Genomic DNA, 20,368 nt, shown 5'->3' with positions numbered 1-20,368 from the left:
GAGGTGTTCCTGGGGTCATTGTCACAGCGCTTTTGCTTAAAATCACAAGAATTCTACCCCCATTCGCGTATTTACATAATGCAGAGGGGCAGATTGTTGGAGTCGGGAAGGGCGGGGGGAGTCGCAGGTTTTCTGTGCGGCTGGGCTGCAGGGATCCTCACTCCCCCCTTGGAAGGGGGGCAGGGGCTTGGGGCAGGCGCAGCTCTGATTGGCTGTGGGCGCCTCTCTCCCCGTCCTCTGTCCTCCGCTGCACTTGGGTGGCCTCACTCTGAGAACTGGTCCAACTTGTTTGCTTCTGCAGGTTTCTTTGCAGGGCTTGGGGCAGGGGGTGTTTACCTGTCAGGCCACCTGCAGCAGCAGTTCGGCTGTATATTAGAAATGTCAGCCAATAAAAGGGAATAAAAGAGCCGTGCCTGGATCACGAGACTGGCTGAGCTCAGGGGCGCCGAGCGCTCCTTTGGCGCCATTCCCAGGGTTGGGAGACGGGGCTCGGAGCTGCTGTGTGCATAGGGTTTGGAGCCGGCAGAAATGATCATGGTGGCTCCTGATCGGGAGGGTTCCGGGAGCAGGGTCCTCTTGGTTCATCTCCCGTCATGCTGTGAGCTGTGCCCATTCTACAGGTGGGTTCACTCCTGGGCGACTCAGCCCCTGGGCCCCTCCAGGCAACCTTTGGGGTGGCACCAGGTCTCTGGGTTGCCATCAAGGGAGCGTTTGTCACAGGAATGACCACACCCCTTGTGATGAAGGCCCACGTGTACATCTGTCCCCCCACTGGACAGTGAGCCGCTTAGGCAGGGGCTGTAAACGGAGGTTGGGGGTCAGGGGTCAGGTGATGCAGGGATTGTGGCAGACAGAGCATGTGCTCCCACCAGGGTGGGAAGGGGGCTGAGTTCTTGCTTCGTGAGAGCAAAGGCCCCACGTTGCCAGATCTTCCTTTTTTTTTCCCAAAGAAAAGCCAAAAATTTGGATATTTATTACTCTCTCAATTTTTAAATGTTGGGGCTAACTTTGAAAATGGGGCCAAAATTGGCCCGTGAAGAATCAGTAAAGCACTAAAGAAAATTCAGTGGTGACCGAAGACCTTCCCTTCCAAAGAGACCCAGGTCCCAAAGGTTTTATGGGTGAATTCTGTCAGACGTCAACAAACTGTTCATCCTTTTACGAGTTGCTCCAGAAAATAAAAAACAAGAGAAGGCTGCTCAGCATATTGTATGAATTTCATATGAATTTGGAAGGACACACAAATCGGCCCATAACAGACACATAGAGTGTGTGCTGTGTGAGTGTAATACCAGGATGGAGCCATCAGTGGGTGTTGTTGGGAAAACTGGCTAACCGTCTGAGGAAGAACAAACCAGATCCCCTTCCTCACGGAGAAAAGGCCTAAATATGAATCCAAAAACTATTTGGCAGAAGGTAATTGCTGTGGACTGAACCGTGTCCCCCAGATTTACTTATTGAAGCCCTAAGCCCCAATGTGATGGCATTTGGAGGCAGGCCTTTGGGAGGTGATTGGGTTTAGGTGAGGTCAGGAGGTTGGGCCCCCAGTGGTGGGATTAGTGCCCTTATAAGAAGACATCAGAGAGCCTCGCGTGCTCGCTCTTTGCCACATGAGGGCACAGCGAGAAGGCAGTCTGAGTAAAGCCGAGATGTGCTCCTGAAAAAAGGGAAGAAACAGGGTGGGATCTGTAGCACGATGCCGTTTGGGGGTAAACTTAAAGTACATGCATATAGCTCAAGATTCCATGTCGTGAGAGAAAGCATACAGTGAAAAGGAAATCCCTCAAATTTCAGAACAAGCACCCTTGCGAGGGGGACGGGGGAAGCGGGTAGAAGGGGGAGAAATTGTCAACAAGAGCAGATCACCAGTGTCATGAACTCAGGGGCACAAATCTGCATCTGAGGTTTAAGATGCTAGTAGGTCCCGCTAAATGCTGGCGTGGCCAGATGCAGTTTGTGGTTCCGTCGGGAACATTGGGGTCTGCTGCTGAGTGGGTGGCCGCGCCGGAGGCTGATGGGGGATGAGGGAGAGGTCCAGGTCTGTCCCCCCGACATGTGCCCACTGTTAGAGAGGGGGGCGGAGGTGGGGTGTCCCAGGAGGAGGACGGGGAGAGTGGGAAGGGCTCTGCTTCCCTAGAACCCGGAGCACAGCGGGCCGCCTGGTCTCTCCCACCAGCCCCGTCGTCCAGAAGGAGGCTGGTGCTCTCTGGCCGGCTGAGCGCCGGGCTGGTCCCAGAACTGGGGTCTACGTCCGTGTGGCCCTGCCGAGTGACCGTGGACAGGCCTGCCCATGCTATGTGCTGGAAGGGTCTGCGGCGGCCCCGTGAGCTGCAGAGTCGGTATCTGAGGCTCAGCGTGGAGGGTGGGCCGCCAGGGCTTCGCAGCATTTTGGCGAATGAGTCCTTCCCGGGCGATCTTCTTGGTCGCTTGGGGGCACAGTGGCATTTTGTAAGACACGCCCCCATGGGCAAGCTTCCAGGGCCTTTACCCCAAGACCCTGGGACCCCTGGGGCACCTGCCTCCTGCAGGGGAGAGGGGTATGGCTGGTGAGTGCGGTGGGACATCGGCACAGCCTGGGCTGGTCTGAGCCACCGCAAGGCCAGTCTGCTGGGCCGTGGGCTTTGGGGCCACACGAGGCTGCCATCCCACACCGTCTCCTGGTCCCCAGCCCCACGCAGTCTAATCTGGGAGGCCACCCGCCCTGAGAGCAGGTTTGAGGTCAGATCACGGAAGCCAGAAGGAGTTGGCTGGTATTTCACCCCAGGAGTGGGTGTTCTCCGACCATCAGAGAACATTCTTCGCCCTCATTCTGAAGAGATGGCCTGTGGGAGAAGGCCCGGTTTCCATGGCAATGTGTTCACACCCCCGAGGCCTCAGGGCCAGGGTCTGGCTTCTGCTAGGGTGGGGACAGCAGGTGACACCCAGAACTGATCACACCCCGGAAGGTGTTGGGGGCCACGTGGCCCTCCCGGGGGGTGGATGCCTCCAGGAGCTGGGAACCAGGCACGCCCAGCGCCCACCCCCAGGGCTCGGGTGCATCTCAGGGTCGAGGGAGGCACCCCCCCCCCCTCCGGCTGGTGGCTTCCCTTCTTGCCTTAGAATTGTTTTCAGAGGCACTTTGCTGCTTAGCTAAGGTCAGCCTGAAGTGAAGGCTTCGGTGGCCTTGGCTGCTGGCTTGACTGTAGCTTCGAAGGTCTTGTTTCCAAGGTCAAAATAAGTAACTTACCAGCAAGACGTGTTCTAAACATTTACTTGCAAGTCAAGACTTAGCTTTATTTTATTTTATTTTTTTTAACATCTTTATTGGAGTGTAATTGCTTTACAATGGTGTGTTAGTTTCTGCTGTATCACAGAGTGAATCAGCTATACGTGTACATACATCCCCACATCTCCTCCCTCTTGCGTCTCCCTCCCACCCTCCCTATCCCACCCCTCTAGGTGGTCACAAAGCACTGAGCTGATCTCCCTGTGCTGTGCGGCTGCTTCCCACTAGCTCTCTACTTTACGTTTGGTAGTGTACATATGTCCGTGCCACTCTCTCATTTTGTCCCAGCTTACCCTTCCCCCTCCCCGTGTCCTCAAGTCCATTCTCTACGTCTGCATCTTTACTCCTGTCCTGCCCCTAGGTTCATTAGAACCTTTTTTTTTTTAGATTCCACATACGTGGGTTAGCATACGGTATCTGTATGGCAGACTAGGTCCATCCACCTCACTGCAAATAGCTCAATTCCCTTTCTTTTTATTAGCCGTATTTTAAAATGGCGCTTGGGCAGTGGGGTTTGGATTTAAAATAAACAAAACCCAAATGTCTGTGTTGTTGGAATTAGCTGTGATGAACATTTAAACTACTTCTGGGCTGAAAATAGCAAGCCCAGAACGGAACAGCTCTGTCTGCGTGATTTGTTCAGAAATATATCAAGTTGGGATTCATCAGTGGGTTTTCTTTTTTTTTACTGAGGTATTGTTGATTAACAGTATTACATATTTCAGGTGTATGACACAGTGATTCATAAGTTTTAATTGTTATATTCCATTTATAGTTACTACAAAACACTGGCTGTATAGTTCAATGCATCCCTGTAGCATTGAACACAGTAGGTTGTACCTCTTACTCCCCCACCCTGTCTTGCCCCTCCCCCCTCCCCACCGGTGACCACTAGTTTGTTCTCTACATCTGTGAGGCGGCTGCTGTTTTGTTATAGTCACTCGTTTGTTGTATTTTTAAGATTTCATATATAAGTGAGATCATATAGTATTTGTCTGTCTGACTTATCTCACTTAGCATGATATCCTCCAACTACATCCATGTTGCTGCAGATGGCATTTTTCGTTCTTTTTATGGCTGAGTAATATTCCATCGTACATATGTGCCACATCTTCTTTATCCACTCGTCCGTTGATGGGCACTTAGGTTGTTTCCGTGTCCTGGCTGTTGTAAATAGAGCTGCTGTGAACGTTGGGGTGCACGTGTCTTTTCGAATTAGTGTTTTCGTTTTTTTCAGGTATATACTCAGGAGTCGAATTTCTGGATCGTATGGCAACTCTGTTTTTAGTTTTTTTCAGGAACCTCCATACTGTCCTCCACAGTGGCTGCACCAGTTTGCATTCCCACCCACAGTGCAGGAGGGCTCCCTTTTCTCCACACCTCTCCAGCATTGGTTATTGCGGTCTTTTTGCCCATGGCCATTCTGGCAGGTGTGAGGTGTTATCTCATCGTGATTTTGATTTGCATTTCCCTTCGGCTGTGGTGTTTTGACCTCAAGGGTCAGACCTCATCTTGAATGTGAATTTGAAAACGTCAGTTCCACGTGGACGGTCGGAGGCCACACCCTAGTGTGAAGGGGAAAGTTCTAGGCTTGGGAGTGGACCCCCGTCTTCGGGAGGCCAAGGCAGCAGAAGGGCTGCCTGATGGCGGCTGAGGTTCCCCTGTCTGAGGACCCCGGCCCTTGTAGCAAGACGAGGGAGGGTGCTGCTCAAACAGAGGCCTTGGGCCCAGGCCACGCATCTGGAGACCAAGGGATCGGGGCAGCAGGCGGGGCTCAGGTGGGGCTCAGGTGTGCCTGGAGGTGGAAGCGTGACTTAGCCATGCACGGAAGGACGGCGTCCACGTGGACCAGGCCTGAGAGCCGAGCTCTGACCTGACGTGCACCTGCTCCCTCTCCCCCCCCCCCCCCCCCCGCCTCCCCGCAGCCTCCGGTCACCTGCCAGACCCCTGGGGTGCTGCCCTCCTCCTCCTCCAGAGGGAGAAAGAGATGTTTAAATAGAGGGGAAGGACCTGCCTTAAGACTTACTCCTGTCTTCTGGGCCCTGGGAGCGGGCGAGCACAGGGCCGTGTGGATCTCTGGTCCTGCCTTTGCCTCCCCGGGGCCCGGCACCTGGGGCTCCTCTGAGGCTCCTGCACTGACCGGTTTCCAAAAATCCCCTTTTAAACAGGCAGGCGGGCAGCAAGCAGGCGTCCTGACTGCCAGGGTGCATTTCCTGCCTGAGGGGCCCAGCTTCATGCTTCTCTTTTGGGGAAGCGTGTGCCTGGGGGTGGGTCACATCCCTGAGCGTGGTCATTGCACTTTGGGTCCAGACCCTGACCTCTGACTCTGCATCCGGTTGCCATCCCGAGGATATAAAGCCTCCTGGACCAACATGCACACGTGCCCTGGGTGATGGGCGTCCCCTCCTGGCCCGCAGCCCACGCCTCCCAGCCTGCCTGTGGGTCTGTCTCACACGAAACTCGGGCGATGGAACGGCCGGGCTGCCAGGCGGGCACAGCCCGAGCCAGCCTCGTCGGCCTCTGTGCCCCTCGAGTGAGCAGTTACAGAGCCTGGTTTCTTCCCATTTCTGCATCTGGTGTCTCAGCACCCTCAGATGCAAAGTGTTCACCTGGGAAGAAGCAGAAAACAGGTCAGGACTGGTTGCCGTGTCCCCGTGGAAACAGTCACGATCTGTTTTACGTTTTGTAAGTGGAGTCTGTTGAGTGTGAGCCCACTTTTGTGAAACCCCAATACGTGCAGATCAGGAGGTCATGACCAAGGGACAGCGGGTCCCAGGGGTCGTCGTCTCCCCTGGGCAGGAGCCGTGGGAAGCCCCGTGAGGGGCAGGTCGCCTGGTGCCCCTGCAGCACCCCCATGCTGTGCTTTCTTTTCCAGCGACATATTCGATGCCATGTTCCCCGTCATGCACATCGCTGGGGAGACCGTCATACAGCAAGGTACGCCCCCTTCTGCTCCTCCCCGGGGCCAGAGCCCTCTGGGAAGAATGGGTTATTCACTTAAAAAGCGTATTTAGGGCTTCCCTGGTGGCGCAGTGGTTAAGAATCCGCCTGCCGATGCAGCGGACACGGGTTTGAGCCCTGGTCCGGGAAGATCCCACATGCCGCGGAGCAACTAAGCCTGTGTGCCACAACTACTGAGCCTGCACCCTAGAGCCCACGAGCCACAACTACTGAGCCTGCGCCCTAGAGCCCATGCTCTGCAACAAGTGAAGCCATGACAATGAGAAGCCCGTGCACCAAAACGAAGAGTAGCCCCTGCTTGCCTCAACTAGAGGAAGCCCATACACAGCAACGAGGACCCAACACAGCCAAAACTAAAAGCAAATAAATAAGTAAATTCATTAAAAAAAAAATGTACATTATACAAAACTCTCATTGTCTTGAGAAAAGCCACTAATGACACTTCAGAACAGTCCACTTAACAAGTTAACACGTGTTAATATGTTTCGATAACCTCCTTGTTATTAAAAACATGGTGGAGCCGTGCTGAGTCCTGGCAACATGCTGGGAGTGGATTTCAGATGGTGGTGTCAGGAGAGGACGTGCCTGTCGGCCTGACTGCAGTAACCGTTTCCCTACGTGTGTGAAATAGGCCATCGTGTTCTGCACCTCCCATACATACAGCTTTTATTTAAAGATTTTTTAAAATTGATGAGACCTGGTACTGCCTAGCAGAGGTCTATGAAGCAATGCCGAAAGGTGGTTTATTACAAGAAAAACAAACCTTCGCATTCTTGCATCACGTGTCCTGTTTCCCTTTTCTTGTAGGGGACGAAGGGGATAACTTCTACGTAATTGACCAAGGGGAAGTGGACGTAAGTATCTTGAACTGTTTTTGGAAAATAACTCCTGTCTCTGCGCACTAGCTCAGGGCTAGAAGACGTCTTTCTGAGTGATGTGTTTCCGGTTTTTCAATCCAGAAGTGATGGAGTTCACTTAAAAGATACTGTAAGCGTATCTGAGCACAGAGTGAAATAAGAAGGGCGGCTGCCGTCTGCTTCCTGCACAAGCCGACCGCGGTCCCGGGGCCCCGATTGACCAGCCCTGCCCCAGCCAGGAGCCCACGGCCCAGCAGGCTCACTCAGCCGTGCTGGGTGCTGACGCTTTTTAAACGTCTACAGGCCCTGTGGCTCTGGCTTTACGATGGAACCAGGCTCCGTCCGTCCCAGGGATGTGATGCTCCCTGATTTCGTTCAGCTTCCTCCCCCTGCTTCCTGCCTTCAGGAGTGAGGGACCCAGGCTCCGACTTGGAGGGAGGTGCACCTCTGTCAGTCGCCTGCCCCCACAGGCTGAGCCCACCCTGCTTGGATGGCTGTGTCCTTGCCTGGGGCCCCCGCGTGGGCTTCTCCGAATGCGGGGCTGGGCCTGTGCTGCCCTCCGCCCCACCCCTCCCCCTCCTCCTTCGGCCTCCGTGAGTGTCATCCTCTCGGGGCTGGGCCTGTGCTGCCCTCCCCCCCACCCCCTCCCCCTCCTCCCTCGGCCTCCGTGAGTGTCATCCTCTCGGCTGGGCGTTAGCAGTGCATCTACCCCCGAGGTTTCCTCTGTGGCCCTGATTCGGTCCAGCTTGTGCACCTGTTCCCAGGAGCGTCTGGTCAAGGCCGGCCCCCGCGGCAGACTGGCCCCCACGCCCCGGGCTCGGGACTGAGCCTGTCCTGGGGTTCTGGACTCCACAGTCCCGGCACTATCGGGGCACATCCAAGGAGCCCCCGAGCCAGCTCCGGGCCCAGGATGCCAGTGCTGGGGACGGGGCAGGGATGGGCCACTGGCGGTCTCCACACGCCACCCCCACAATCCGAGCCCCCATGAGGTGGGGTTCCCGCTGCTGTCTGGCAGTGCCGCCCTGGTGCACTGACCCAGCCCAGTTCTCAGGGCTCGGCTTCTGGGACTGCCAGGCCATTGTGGAGGGGCTGGGGGGGCATTTGATCACTTGTTCCGCCAGCAGTACGTCTGCGTCCATGTGGTCGCGTGTTCTGGGAACCGGCGGGCGGCCCTCGGCTTCCGGAGCTGGTGGCACAGGAGGTGACTCACCACGAGGACCTCAGGGCGAGCGGCACACGGAGTCGGAGTTTCTGTCCGTCCTGAGCGGGGGGGCCTGGACCAGGCCTCTGGGGTCGAGGGCTGTTCCGTCTCACACCACAGGCGGAAACTGAGGCAGGAGCCGCGGGCCTGGGGCGGCCACGGCCGCAGAGCGGGTGGCAGATGGAGGGTGAGCGCGGGCTGCGGCTCCAACCCGGGCTCAGGCTGCCAGCAGAGCCACCTCCTGTGGGCTTCGCGTTGGGTTAAAACAACACCAGCCCAGGAAGCAGAGGAGACCGACGAGGCTGCCGCGTCCCGGTGTCTCCAGAGCTGCCCCCTTCAGAGGGGCTGAGGGGTCGGCTGGTTCCAGGCTCAGGTCCGGGTCCTTCCTCGGGCCCTGACCCCTGTGTGGGCTTCTTCTGCACCTCAGTCCCTCTGCTGTCACCACTCTCCATCCTGTCCCCCGTCCTCCGTCCCTTTCTTGTTTTCTTCCCTTTTTTAATAAATTTATTTATTTATTTATTTAGTTTTGGCTGCGTTGCGTCTTCATTGCTCTAGTTGTGGCGAGCGGGGGCTACTCTTCGTTGTGGTGCGCGGGTTTCTCATTGCGGTGGCTTCTCTTGTTGCGGAGCACGGGCTTCAGTAGTTGTGGCATGTCGGCTCAGTAGTTATGGTGTGCGGGCTCTAGAGTGCAGGCTCAGTAGTTGTGGCGCACGGGCTTAGTTGCTCCGCGGCATGTGGGATCTTCCCGGACCAGGGATCGAACCCGTGTGCCCTGCGTTGGCAGGCGGATTCTCAACCATCTGCGCCACCAGGGAAGCCCCCCCTTTCTTGTTTTCTTGCTCAAATGTCGATTGAGCACTCGTGTGCTGGACACTTACAAAGCCCTGAGGTACACCTTTGGGGACGCGGCCTCTGCCCTTGGGGTTCATAGTCGTCGGGGAGACACCCTGGAAGGACATTCCCAGTGTGCATCTTGCCTCTGAGCCTCTACCCGTCCTTTCCCTCTGTTCTTATTCCTGCTCTGACTTGCAAACTTCTATGCACCCTTTGAGACCCCACCCAGGCAGAGCCACTGGGCTGACGACCGAGATCGGGGCTCTCGCTCGTGCACAGGGTCCCACAAAGATTGGGTCCTGCTTTCCAGCCCCCGGAATGTCCTCCGTCTTCTGCTTTCCTTGGAGTCACACGACTCCTCTAGTTCAATCCCGAAGATGTTGCCAAAGTGCCGACTCATGTCACCAGAGCATGTGGCTAAGTGAGAGTTGAAATGACCCTGGGGTTGGCACGTCGGAGGCTGGGTTCTCCCCAGCGAGCAGATGCAGGGGCGGCTGACCTTGGGCCCAGAGCCCTGTCCTTGTCTTTCGAGGAGCCTCGAGGGCCCACCGTTGGGGTCCCGTGAGATGCGCCTCCCTGGCTGGTGTGCTCCACGCAGATGCGAGGCCCAAGCCTTGAGGTTACCTGGCTGCTGCCTGGGCCTGGGCCCTCCTGCCCGGAGTGGCAGCATCTCTGTGTTACTCCACACGCGGGGTCGGGTGGAGGCCCTGTGGGTGCCCCCAGTACGTCTGCCCTGCCCTCTGTCCCCATTAATCCACCTGCCACCACCCTCCTCGGCAGACCCCGTGCACAGTGAAGATGCCCTCTCCCTTGCAAGGAGGAATGGCCCCAGGTGCTGGCGGCCACCTCCCCTCTGAAGGTGTGAGCACACAGGAGGGTGTGAGAGGCGGGCGCCCACTGGACCCACCACTGCCTGAGCGGAGATGCTGGAACCGGCCACAGGGCTGAGTGCTGGCGGGAACCCTACCTGATGGGTAGTGGGCCCGGGGGGGTGGGGCGGAGGCTGTCCCCCGAGACAGACCCCTTGGCCCCAACCGCTCAGCCCTGGGTGTCCTTGTCCACTCGCCCCATCCGGACTCAGGACCCCTGTCCCAGCAAACTGTAGAGTGCCAGGTGCTCTCACCTGCGGGCCCGCACCTCCATCTGTGAGTGAGGGGAGGGGCTGGCTTGGCCCACTTGTCTGGGCAGGACCCCTCCCGGCCCCCAGGGGTGTCAGTCACCGAGCCAGGTCTCTCCAGGCGGGGGACATGGGGAGGCGACCGTGTGACAGGGAAGTGGGGTCACTTGTTGTAACTGGGGTTACAGGCAGGTCCAGCCCTCCCCGCAGCGGCTCAGGTACGAAGGCAGCTGTGAGAGGCCTGAGCCCGGATGCCTGGGCACTGTGGGTGGATGCCACTTTCTGGCTGACTCTCCAATTCGGGACAGTCAGCCCGGATGGGACAAGGCGGTGACTTGGGGGCCGCCCCTCCTTCAGTCTCCTCAGAGTTTCCAGCTGCTGGTGGGCGTGGGAGGGCTGGGCGGGGCGAGGGAGCCTGCAGAGGGAGCTCCTGTGATGTGGGCGTGAGCGCACGATAAACATGCAGGGCCTGGGCCTTGTGGGTGAGGCCACGTTTAAAGGAATCAGAAGATGCTCAATCAGGAGCCGGGGGTGAGAAGGTGGGCTGCTGGCTACCAGCACGCATTCTGATAATGACTGTTAGCGCCGCTCTGGGCGCGAAGCTGCAGCGTCTCCCAGGCCTGGAGCCGTGTTCTGTTTGCTCCTTTCTGGGGAGCAGGGGAGTGACCCTGACCAGGGACTGGCCGTTTGTGAGGGTTCCAAGGGTGGCTTTTAAGGCTTGAGTGAGGCCCATCCTGTGAGGGCGGCGGGAGTGGAGACTGTGTCCGTCACATTGTTGCCCTGAAGCCCCAAGCACGTGGGCTCCCCTCGGAGGCCCCATCCTGGCCTTTAAACAGGCATGGTTTGGGGGTGGTCATCCAGAGCCCCCCTTCTGCCCTCTGACCAACGGCGCCCTGGGGAGGGGGGGGTGACGGCCAGGTGACCGGATGCCAAAAACACCAGCTTGGTTTAAATTATGGTTTTCCAGAGAGACGCGGAGAGTGCTGGCTGCGGTGTGTGTGTCGCTGAGAGCTATAATCCGTTTTCCTAAGGATAAAAATACCTCCCAATTTGTTTTATTCGTGGAACGTAGCATTTCCACTGGAAGGACACTCCTCGGCTGACCTTACAGGCTCAGGAGCACGCTTCCTCCCCGATGCTTCCAGGCCTCTGGTGCTTCAGGGCCTCCTTGGGGGGGGTCTACCCCACCCCAGGCCCCAGCAACCCCGCCCAGGGCTCCCCCTGTTTCACGAGACGTCTGTGAGGAGACGTCTCCAGAGGTGGGAGGGGCCTCCCGGGGACAGGGCACCCAGGCTGTCCGGCTGCGCGGGTCACGGCCCGCCAGTCTGCTTGCCCGGTGGTCTGTGTTTTTTACTTGGTAAAGTACACATAACGCAACAGTTGCCGTCTTAACCGTTTTCAGCGTCTGGTTCGGGGGCATTAAGCACATCACGCTGTTGTGCAGCGTCACCACCGTCATCTCCAGAACTTCCTCATCTTCCCAAACTGAGACTCTGTCCCCATTGAACACTAACCCCCAGCCCCGGGCCCCCACCCTCTCTTGCCGTCTCTGCGACCCTGACGCCTCCAGGGACCTCAGAAGTGGAACCGCACAGGGTCTGTCCTCCTGGATCTGGCTCATCTCACTGACCGTCACGTCCTCAGGGTTCATCCATGTTGTAGCAAGTGTCAGAGTTTCCTCCCTTTTTAAGGCTGAGCCACATTCCACTGCATGGATGGCCCACGTCTTGTTTATCCGTTTACCTGTCGTGCCCGCCTTTGTGCCCGCCACCCTGAGCCGTGCTGCTGTGGACGACGGGCTGTGCAGGGACCTGGGCATCCTCTCAGGCACTCTCTGCTGACCGGCCACTCCTGGGCGCTGGGTGGCCGTGGCCCCGAGCCGGCTGTGAAGCTTTCCTGCAGCATCTCACCCACAGGGTGTGTCTGGGGGCCCAGCACCCCTCTTGGTTCCCTGCAGAGGTCCTGGCGGCGCTACTGTGGCCAGAGCCTGCTCTGGAATCACGGACAGGTGGCCCAGAGCCCCCTGTGTGGTGGTGGTAATGTGATGACAGCTCGGGGAGGGGACCGGTCCTCGCGCACACCCCACAGCGGGCCCTTGACGGGGCGCGTGGTCACCCCGGAAGTGGGATCCTGATGGGACCCTGCCTTGTGGGACCTCGGAGAGTGTGATGTCTGTGAGGGGAGGGCGGGAGGAGGCCCAGGTGTGGCGGGTTCCGAGGAGGGAACCTGGCTGGCGGCTGGCCACCCCTGAGGAGTGGCTGCTGACCCCGTGGGGCTGGTCCACGTGACCCGGGCACCACAGACGGGGAGCTGGGAGGGAGTCTCTGGGAGGAGTTGCCTCTCAAGCAAAACCAGACAGTCGACTTTCCGCAGGTGTTTTGGGCTGAAGAGGGTTGAGGCTCGGAACCGGGTTTACCTGAGAAGCGCAGCCGACATACCTGGACTCACCTGCACAGACTCACCTGCTTGGACGCCCCATCTCTTTGTGGCCGGAGCCTGGGAGCTGGGCCATTAGCTTTTTCTCACCATCTGTGAAACCAAAAACAACAGCGCCTGGCACGCCCTACTCGCTTCCTTGCCCGGGCGGCTCCGGGTTGCGTGGGAAGTGGCTGCGGGGGGCAGGGGGGCTGAGGCCGCAGGACCCCCCCACCCAGTGTAGTGGATAACTCAGTGAGTGATTCTGTCTCCACTCACCCAACAGTTATTTCAATTGAATTTCTGTTTTCTGTGGAGCGAGTGTTGGACCGAAGTGTCCCGGGTTTGGGGGCAGGCGGGGAGGCGGCCCCCCTGGCGTTCCCAGCTGCTCGTCTGCTTTGGCGGGGCCGAGGTCCCCATCTCAGGTCCCCCTCGATGGGAACGCAGTGCTACCTGTGATGCTGCTTCTGGGGTCTCACTAAGCAGATTCTTGTGCTTTCGACCCAATCAGTCACCGTCTCCACCTCCGTCCAAAGTCGAATCAGAGCTGATCCATCGTGGGCAGGCGTCAGCATCACCTGCTGAGGTCCTGGCCTCTGGGCTGCACCCCTGGGGGGTCTGATCCAGTCGGTCGTTTTCGGGGGTTGGGCGGGGAGGGGTGCGTGCACCTGGGTTTCCGCACACCACCTGTTGAGTAACGTGGTCGAAGGCTGTGTTTCTGGGACGCCCCTCGCTCCTCCCTGCTCCCCTCAGCCGCCCTGAGCTGGGCTCCAGCTGCAGCAGGGGGAGCCCCCCAGATGTGAACCTGGCCTCAGCTGTGCTGGAACCTTCTGGTCCTGAGACGAACACCTCCCTGTGTGGCCTTGCTGTACCCAGTGCCCTCCGAGTTCAGTCCTGCCTCAGGGCCTTGGCTCGTGCTGCTCCCCCGCCTCAGATCTCTTCCCCCTGGTCTCTTCAGGGGGCCCCTCAGGCTGGGCTCGAAGTCGCCTCTTCAGAAGCCCTCTCTGCACGGTCTGGACTACGGCTCTGCCTTCCCTTCTCTTCAGGGCCTGCGCTTGTTTCCATGACATAACGCTAGTGTGGTGAGCACCGACCGGCCGGCCGGTAAGTCCCGGTGAACAGGAATCCGCACGCTGCAAACCGCTGAACCCAGCAGGTAGAGCGTGCAGGACACCCAGGTTGCTGGGGGCGACACGGGGGTGATAGCGAGTGAGCGAATGAACGAAGATCAGCGGGGCGGGAGCTCTGGGCTCAGCCGGAGAAGCCGAGGCAGCGGCGGGAGCACAGACGTAGCCCAGTAGGGCCTCCCACCACTTCTCTTTAAAAGAAGGAAAAACAAAGAGGAAACAAAGCACGAAGTAGCCCCTTTGCGTGCCAGCTGGGGTGGGGCCGGGCACTGTGCGGCCGTGGTGACAGAGGCCAGTGTCTGAGAAGGATGGCCCTTTGTGCTCTGAGGGGCGGCCCTGCCTGGCCTCGGCTCTGCACAATGCTCTTCTCTGACGCCTCTGAGGACACTGTCGGGACCTCCGTGAGGAAGGGTCCTCATGGCCCCCGGTGGCGCGCTCCGGCCCAGGTGCCCTCGGTCCTGTGTGCCCTGCAGCGGCAGCTGCCCACGTGCTCTTTGGGGCCACACCCTGGGAAGTGGAGGTGCAGCCGCTGCTGGCGCCTCTCCTAAGCCACCTACCCTGTTCCCTGGGGACCCTGTGCTATTTGGCGGGTGATGGGGGCGGCCTGCCCGCCGGCAGCCATCCGAGGTGGTGGTTCCTTCTCCCCCTGAGGTGGGAGCCGGGAGGCTGCACACCCTCCCCAGGCTCCGTATGTCCGGTGAGGCTCCCAACCCAAGATCCGTGGTCCTCTGAGCCCACGTCACTGTGGTGTCCCCGCACCGAGGGAGCAGGCGCGGGCGCCAGGGGAGGGCCGGCTGGTGCAGCCTGGGGAGATGGTGTTCAGCAGATCGCGCGGATACCCCCGTGACGTCACCCCCACCCCCTGCATCACCCACGAGAGTGAGCGCGTTTAGTCACACGCGAGAAGGTTCGAGGCCCCCTTCGGAATCAGAGCTGAAACTAGACGGCGTCCGTCACCCACAGCCTGGGGAGCGGCGGTGCGGCAGTGAGAACAGACGGACTGGACCCAGCGCTCAGACTCGCCTGGCACAGAAGGACGTGCTGGGGTTCCTTTCAGCCGCACCGCGGTCATCTGAAGGCACCTGAGCCCTCGAGGGGCCCCGGGAGTTCCTGGCACCTGGAAACGTCCCGCGCCCTGACCTGAGTGGTGGGGAGACTCACTGCGCTGCCCGCTTAGGGTCGTACAGGTTAAGGTTTGAGAGTTGTATCCACGCAGAGAGGATTTTACAAACATACAAGCCCTGTGAGCCGCGAGGGGAGCTGGGCCCAGCCCGGCCGAGCCTGGGTCACCGTGACTGCCCCTCCACAGACTCGGGTCTCCTTTGAGAAAACCACAGGTGGCCTCTCTGGGGGTGCTCTCTGTGGGGGGGAGCATCTCGGGGCACAGCCGGGCGGACGCACTCCCTGCCTCGTGGGAAGGGTGGGCGTCGCCCTGATTCCTCGAGGGCCTTGCTGAGTGGAAGCTGGCGTCTCTTTTCCCCGACACCCGGCAGGGGCGTCGTGCAGGCTCGCTGGGCGGGCGGGCGCTCGCGGGGACAGAGGCGCAGGCCCGGGTCGCTCTGTAAACTGTCATCTCCATTCCCCTGACACCTTGTGGGCAGGCCGGCCACTGCCCCCCAGGCTTGCTCACACCGGACTCCGTTATCACCTGCGTGGTGCCCCGCAGGCTGGCAGTTCTGTGCCTCAGTTATTATCAGGATAATGAGTCATTGATTCCATAAGAATTGCTCCCATGATTCTTCGCAATCCATTCTTTCCCGACATGCATGCTTTCTGCCAATGGGAACCATTCTTTAAGCTCATTGACATCGAGGGAATGAACAGTGGTTGTGTTAATTTATAGTAAGCGAATCTGCATAATAAACAATCCGGGCCATTCTTGCAGGATGCGGACGTGCGGTCCCTGGATAGTAGGGACACTGTGCGGCGGGCGCCGCCCTCCCAGGCTGAAAGGGAATCTTGTCCGCCTTCTGGGCTCGGCCCTCGGCGCCAGCCTCCGCTCCCATTGACCGCAGGCCCGGGCACTTGGGTGCTGCCCGCGGGGAGTGGAGGCCCTGGGGAGGCCCGGGGAGCCTGGCTTCTTCCCGGCCGTGGGGCCTGCCGGTGGAGGTGGGCCAGGGGCCGGGCTGCTCCCCGGAGCCTCAGGCAGCAGGAACGGCAGGGAGGGCTGTCTGTGAACGAAGTGGAGGGGCCCGCACAGGTGGGGCGAGAGCGCCATGGCAGGGGTGACTCGCTGGTGTGCAGTCAGGGAGCCCGAGGCCCAGGTGCACAGCCCACCTCTAGTCTGTGAGGAGCTGAGTCGCAGGCCGACCTGGGAGGTGGTGGGACTCGCTCTCCTGCGGACCGGGAGCCGCAGCAGTGCGTCCAGCTGGGGCCTGGCCAGTCTCGTCTGCACTGAGCGCTGAGGGCCTCCGCCTTTGTGCCCGTCCAGCCTTGGCTCTGGGTAGGGCTGGGCGTGAGGCAGGCGCCTTGGCCGATCCTGGACCTGGGCAGGGCAGTGCCGAGTTCTGCCCGCCTGCAAGGGATCTGGGGCTGCAGCAGCCTTGTGCCTTCCTAGGGGATGGAACGGAGGGCTCCCTGCGCAGGAAGCAGCAGTGTAACCCCAGGCCCCCGTGACGCTGTCCCTCTGTCCCCCAAAGGTGTATGTGGACGGAGGGTGGGTGGCCCCAGACCCCGTGATGCTGTCCCTCTGTCACCCGGAGGTGTATGTGGACAGAGGGTGGGTGGCCCCAGCCCCCGTGACGCTGTCCCCCTGTTCCCCGAAGGTGTATGTGAGCGGAGAGTGGGTGACCAGCATCAGTGAAGGCGGCAGCTTTGGGGAGCTGGCCCTCATCTACGGCACCCCCAGGGCGGCGACTGTGAAGGCCAAGACGGACCTCAAGCTCTGGGGCATCGACCGGGACAGCTACCGGCGCATCCTCATGGTGAGTGAGCGGTGCCTGCGTGGAGGCGTCGCCAGGGCTGGGAGGGCAGCCAGCCGAGTCTGATGCCCACCAGGCATCTCGCGGGAACCCTGGTTGTGTCCAGGTGGGGCCATAAGTAGGGATGCGATGGGTGGCGAGTGTCGGGAGGGGGTTCAGGAAAGTTACCCAAAGGCAGGCAGACAGCTGGGGAAGCCCCTTGTGCTTTCCTCCCCCATTCTCCTTGCAACTGTCTGGAATGTGGTTGTGATGGCTGGCGTTCCAACTGCCATTCTTGACCATGAGGTGACGTTCCCCAAGGTGGTGGAGCGAATCACTGAGAGGAGCCTGGCCTCTGGGGGCACAGTGGGACCGCAGTACCGGGCAGGCTGCTGGCCTCTAGGATTCCTTACTTGGGGACTGTCATTTTAGGTTTCCTCACATGCAGCCAGCTCCTCTCTTAGTTGGCATGGTGTGGGTGTAGGTGCGCACACCTGTGGAGGCTCGCCGTGGGGCTCTCGGGAGCAACGGGGCAGGTGTTCACGGAAGGCTCCGGAGATGAGCCTGTGCGCTGAGAAGGCCCCTCCCAGGCAGAAGAGGCGGGATCTTCCCGTGCCCGCTGAGTGTCCGTCCTGCACACGCACTGCCGGGTTCTCGGTGCTGGGACCCGTCAGGGGACTGGGAGGCTGACACGCTGGAGGAGATGACGGAGCAAACATATACCTCCTGTTGACAGTTTCCACGGAGAATGATAGAGCAGAGAGGGGCAGAGGTTGGGGGGGGATGATGTTTTAAAGAAAGCCCTGAGGCCCCCCTCCCTGAGACCCCTTTTGTGACGAGGTGGTGTCGAGCAGAGGCCTGGAGCAGGGAGCCCTTGGCTGTCCAGGGGGAGAGTGTTCGGGCAGTAGAAACAGCCAGTGCAAGGGCCCTGGGGTGCAGGCCTGGCTGGCCTGTTCGTGGACCAGTGGGGAGACGGTGAGGATGCTGGGATCCTGTGGTGGGTGGGGCGGGGGCCTGGACTCGGACTCTGAGTGCGCCGGAGCCCTGGCAGGATTGTGGGCAGAGAAGTGGCAGGAGCCGCCCTGGACCCGGTGATGCCCTGGCACTTGGGGGCCTTCTGGGTGAGAGTGGAGAGAGTCCCGATTCGGGAGGGGTGGAGGGAGGTCCTGGCTGGCCACTCTGGTCTGGCCGCAGGTCTCCGGGCAGAGGCCCCTGGGAGCTGAGTGCCCCGTCCTCGCGGAAGTCACACTCCTTGGCTGTCCGTGCTCGCTGGTGGTGACCGCTGGGCCAGGTGCTTTTCTGCTGGTCGGGGTGGTGCTGGAGGACCTGGGCGGGGGTGGGCTCATTCCTGAGGGCAGCCCCCAGGGGCTGGCGATGGTGTTTGCTCAAAGGCTGCCCCTGTGGGCCTGGGATCCGAGGAGTTCCGACGGCCTGGAGGGAGGTGACCCAGGTGAGCACATTGCTGGGAGACCCCGGGGCTGGACGTGCCGCTGCCAGGTGCCCTTTGGGCCTTGGTTGTCGCCTGAAGGCCAGCCTGGGTGGTGCAGTTTCTGGGGTGCGGGCTGTGGTTTGGGATGCTCTGGGGGAGGCCTGGGGAAGGTTTGGGATGCTTAGGACGGGCTCTGTGAGCTCAGTCCCAGCTGAGCCTGGAGAGCCAGTCCTGCCCCGGGGGCCCCTCCAAAGGGGAACGAGGGAGAAAGGGTTGCCGGCTGCCGTCCTGGCTCCGCTGTAGCTCCCGGTCCTTCGTGATGCAGGGAGGGGCCAGTTCAGTCCTGGGGGCATCTGTTTCGTGCTGGTCCTTCGTGATGCAGGGAGGGGCCAGTTCAGTCCCGGGGGCATCTGTCTCGTGCAGCTCGTCGTCTGCGCCCTCGGGGTCATCCACTGGGGGAGGCCCTGCCCTGCCCTGCGAGGTGAGTCCTCGTGGAATGCGGCCTCCGCTCTTTGGTCTTAAACCTGCCCATTCCTGTTTTCTCCGGGAGAGATCACTGTCTGTGGGGGAGGCGCCCCAGGCACCCTCCCCGTCCCTGTCTCCTCTGGATGCACCTGGCCCGTTGCATAAGCCGTTGTTTCTCCGCCATCGTCCACGCTGAGTCGGAGTCGTCCTTGGCTGTGGGACTTTTGTGGCTGGAACAGTACCTTCAGGGAAGTTCCCCAACCACCGAGCAGCTGGCGCGTCCTCTGTTTTAATTCTGGATCCCCGGGCACTAAGAATAGCCGCGGCTGCGCTGGGAGCCTACAGAGCCCCTGCATCTTGGGAAGAAAATGACAGTGTGGCCCACTCGGAAGGGAGTGTCCGTGGACGGCGTCCATCGCTGCATCAGCCCGTGGCTTGGGCGGACTCGGATGCGCCATCGTGCGACGACTGGACCCTGAGCTGGACACGCGTGGGGGACGCGGGATGGAGGCTGGTAGTGTCTCCAGGGAGAGGGCCACCCACCTCTGAATCCCAGAACATCGGACCCGAGAGGCTCCGCTGCTCCACGTGCTACAGACAGACAGACAGACGGATGGATGGATGGAGCTTGGCGAGGCCAGCCGCGTGCACCACCTCTGAGCAGGACGGGGGCTCGACCCCCTCCGGGCCCCCAGGCAGGGGCCAGCGACCCCGGACTTCATTCTTTCAAGCTTCAGTACCTTTCGTTCACCCTGAGTCTTACGTGAGACCCCAAGTGGGGATTGATGAGTGCAAAATCCTGTTGTGGAGTCTGGGCTGGGGTCTCCAGAGCCCCACTTGCCTGGGGGTCCCAAGACCCCCGGAACCAGGTCCTGAGCCGCAGCGCTGAGCTCCCACCCCACCTGCTTGGGCCCCTGGCTCCCATCCATGAAGTGGGGCAGCAGGAGCCTGGGACCCCCTTCTCGTGGGAGCTGGGGCGGGGTGTGTGTGTGTGCACGTGTGTGCTTCAGTCCATGGCTGCAGGGCCGGTCACGATTGAACACGTAAGGGGAAAGGGCGTTTGGAGTGGTCGGTCCAGGTCGAAGGGTCATCTTACCCGACGTAGATTCCTCCTCCGCCTGGCGGGTTCGCACCCTCCCCCGAGCTGCGGCCCGGGGGCAGGCCCGCTGTGAACACTCTATACCCAGGGGGTTGTGTGCTATGGCCAGAGCCCTGCTGTCTGCTGGGACCCGGGTCCCCAACCCGTCCTTGGGGCCGGCTCAGTCCACGCAGGTGGGGCCTGGGGGGCGGTGGGGGCCTGGATTTCGCAGACATTTTAGGTTCCAGTCTTAGGACAGAACGCTTCCCCGGGGACAGCGGGGTACAGTGGAAGGTGCAACAGAAGAAGCCTCACGTTGGGCATCGGGGTTCCGGGCTGGCCTCACGCCTGCGCCAGTGGGGCGGGGCTGGGGGCGGGGCCGTGTCTCCAGCTGCAAGCGGGCCCGAAGTGAGGTTCCAGGCCCCGCTGCTGGCAGTGAGGTGGGAGGTCAGGAAGTGCTGTCTTCCCCTCCCTGCCCTGCCCATGCGTCCCCATCCATCTGTCCCGCGTCAGGTGAGGGCGCGTCAGGTGAGGGCGCCGCTCTACTGCCCTGCGGGGGGGAGGGGCACGTGAGGAGTGGCCAGTGCTGTGGTGGGACGTAGATGGTCTTTCTCTGCGGTCTCTGTTCCTCAAAGTCGGCCCGACGGGACCCCAGCACAGAGATGTGGAAACCGAGGCTGCAGGAACCAGGGAGATGGGCGGAGCTGAGCCGGACCAGG

The 20,368-nt window shown here is 60.4% G+C and overlaps 1 protein-coding gene across 1 annotated transcript in view; it reads left to right on the top strand.

The window, feature by feature from the left end:
* PRKAR1B (protein kinase cAMP-dependent type I regulatory subunit beta) overlaps positions 1–20,368 on the top strand; it is a gene marked incomplete at its 3' end in the record, with an annotated part of 84,802 nt that overhangs the window by 44,709 nt on the left and 19,725 nt on the right. Inside the window, exons 5-7 of the mRNA XM_082856313.1 lie at positions 6,141–6,202; positions 7,034–7,080; positions 16,543–16,701. Coding sequence (XP_082712439.1) covers positions 6,141–6,202; positions 7,034–7,080; positions 16,543–16,701 — 268 coding nt within the window. The remainder of the gene's footprint in view (positions 1–6,140; positions 6,203–7,033; positions 7,081–16,542; positions 16,702–20,368) is intronic.

This window comes from Leucopleurus acutus, assembly GCF_964270905.1.
Source record: "Leucopleurus acutus genome assembly, chromosome: 16".
Classification (NCBI taxonomy): domain Eukaryota; kingdom Metazoa; phylum Chordata; class Mammalia; order Artiodactyla; family Delphinidae; genus Leucopleurus; species Leucopleurus acutus.
The sequence above is the reverse complement of the archived record's forward strand: the minus strand, read 5'-3'. Positions and strand labels throughout refer to the sequence as shown.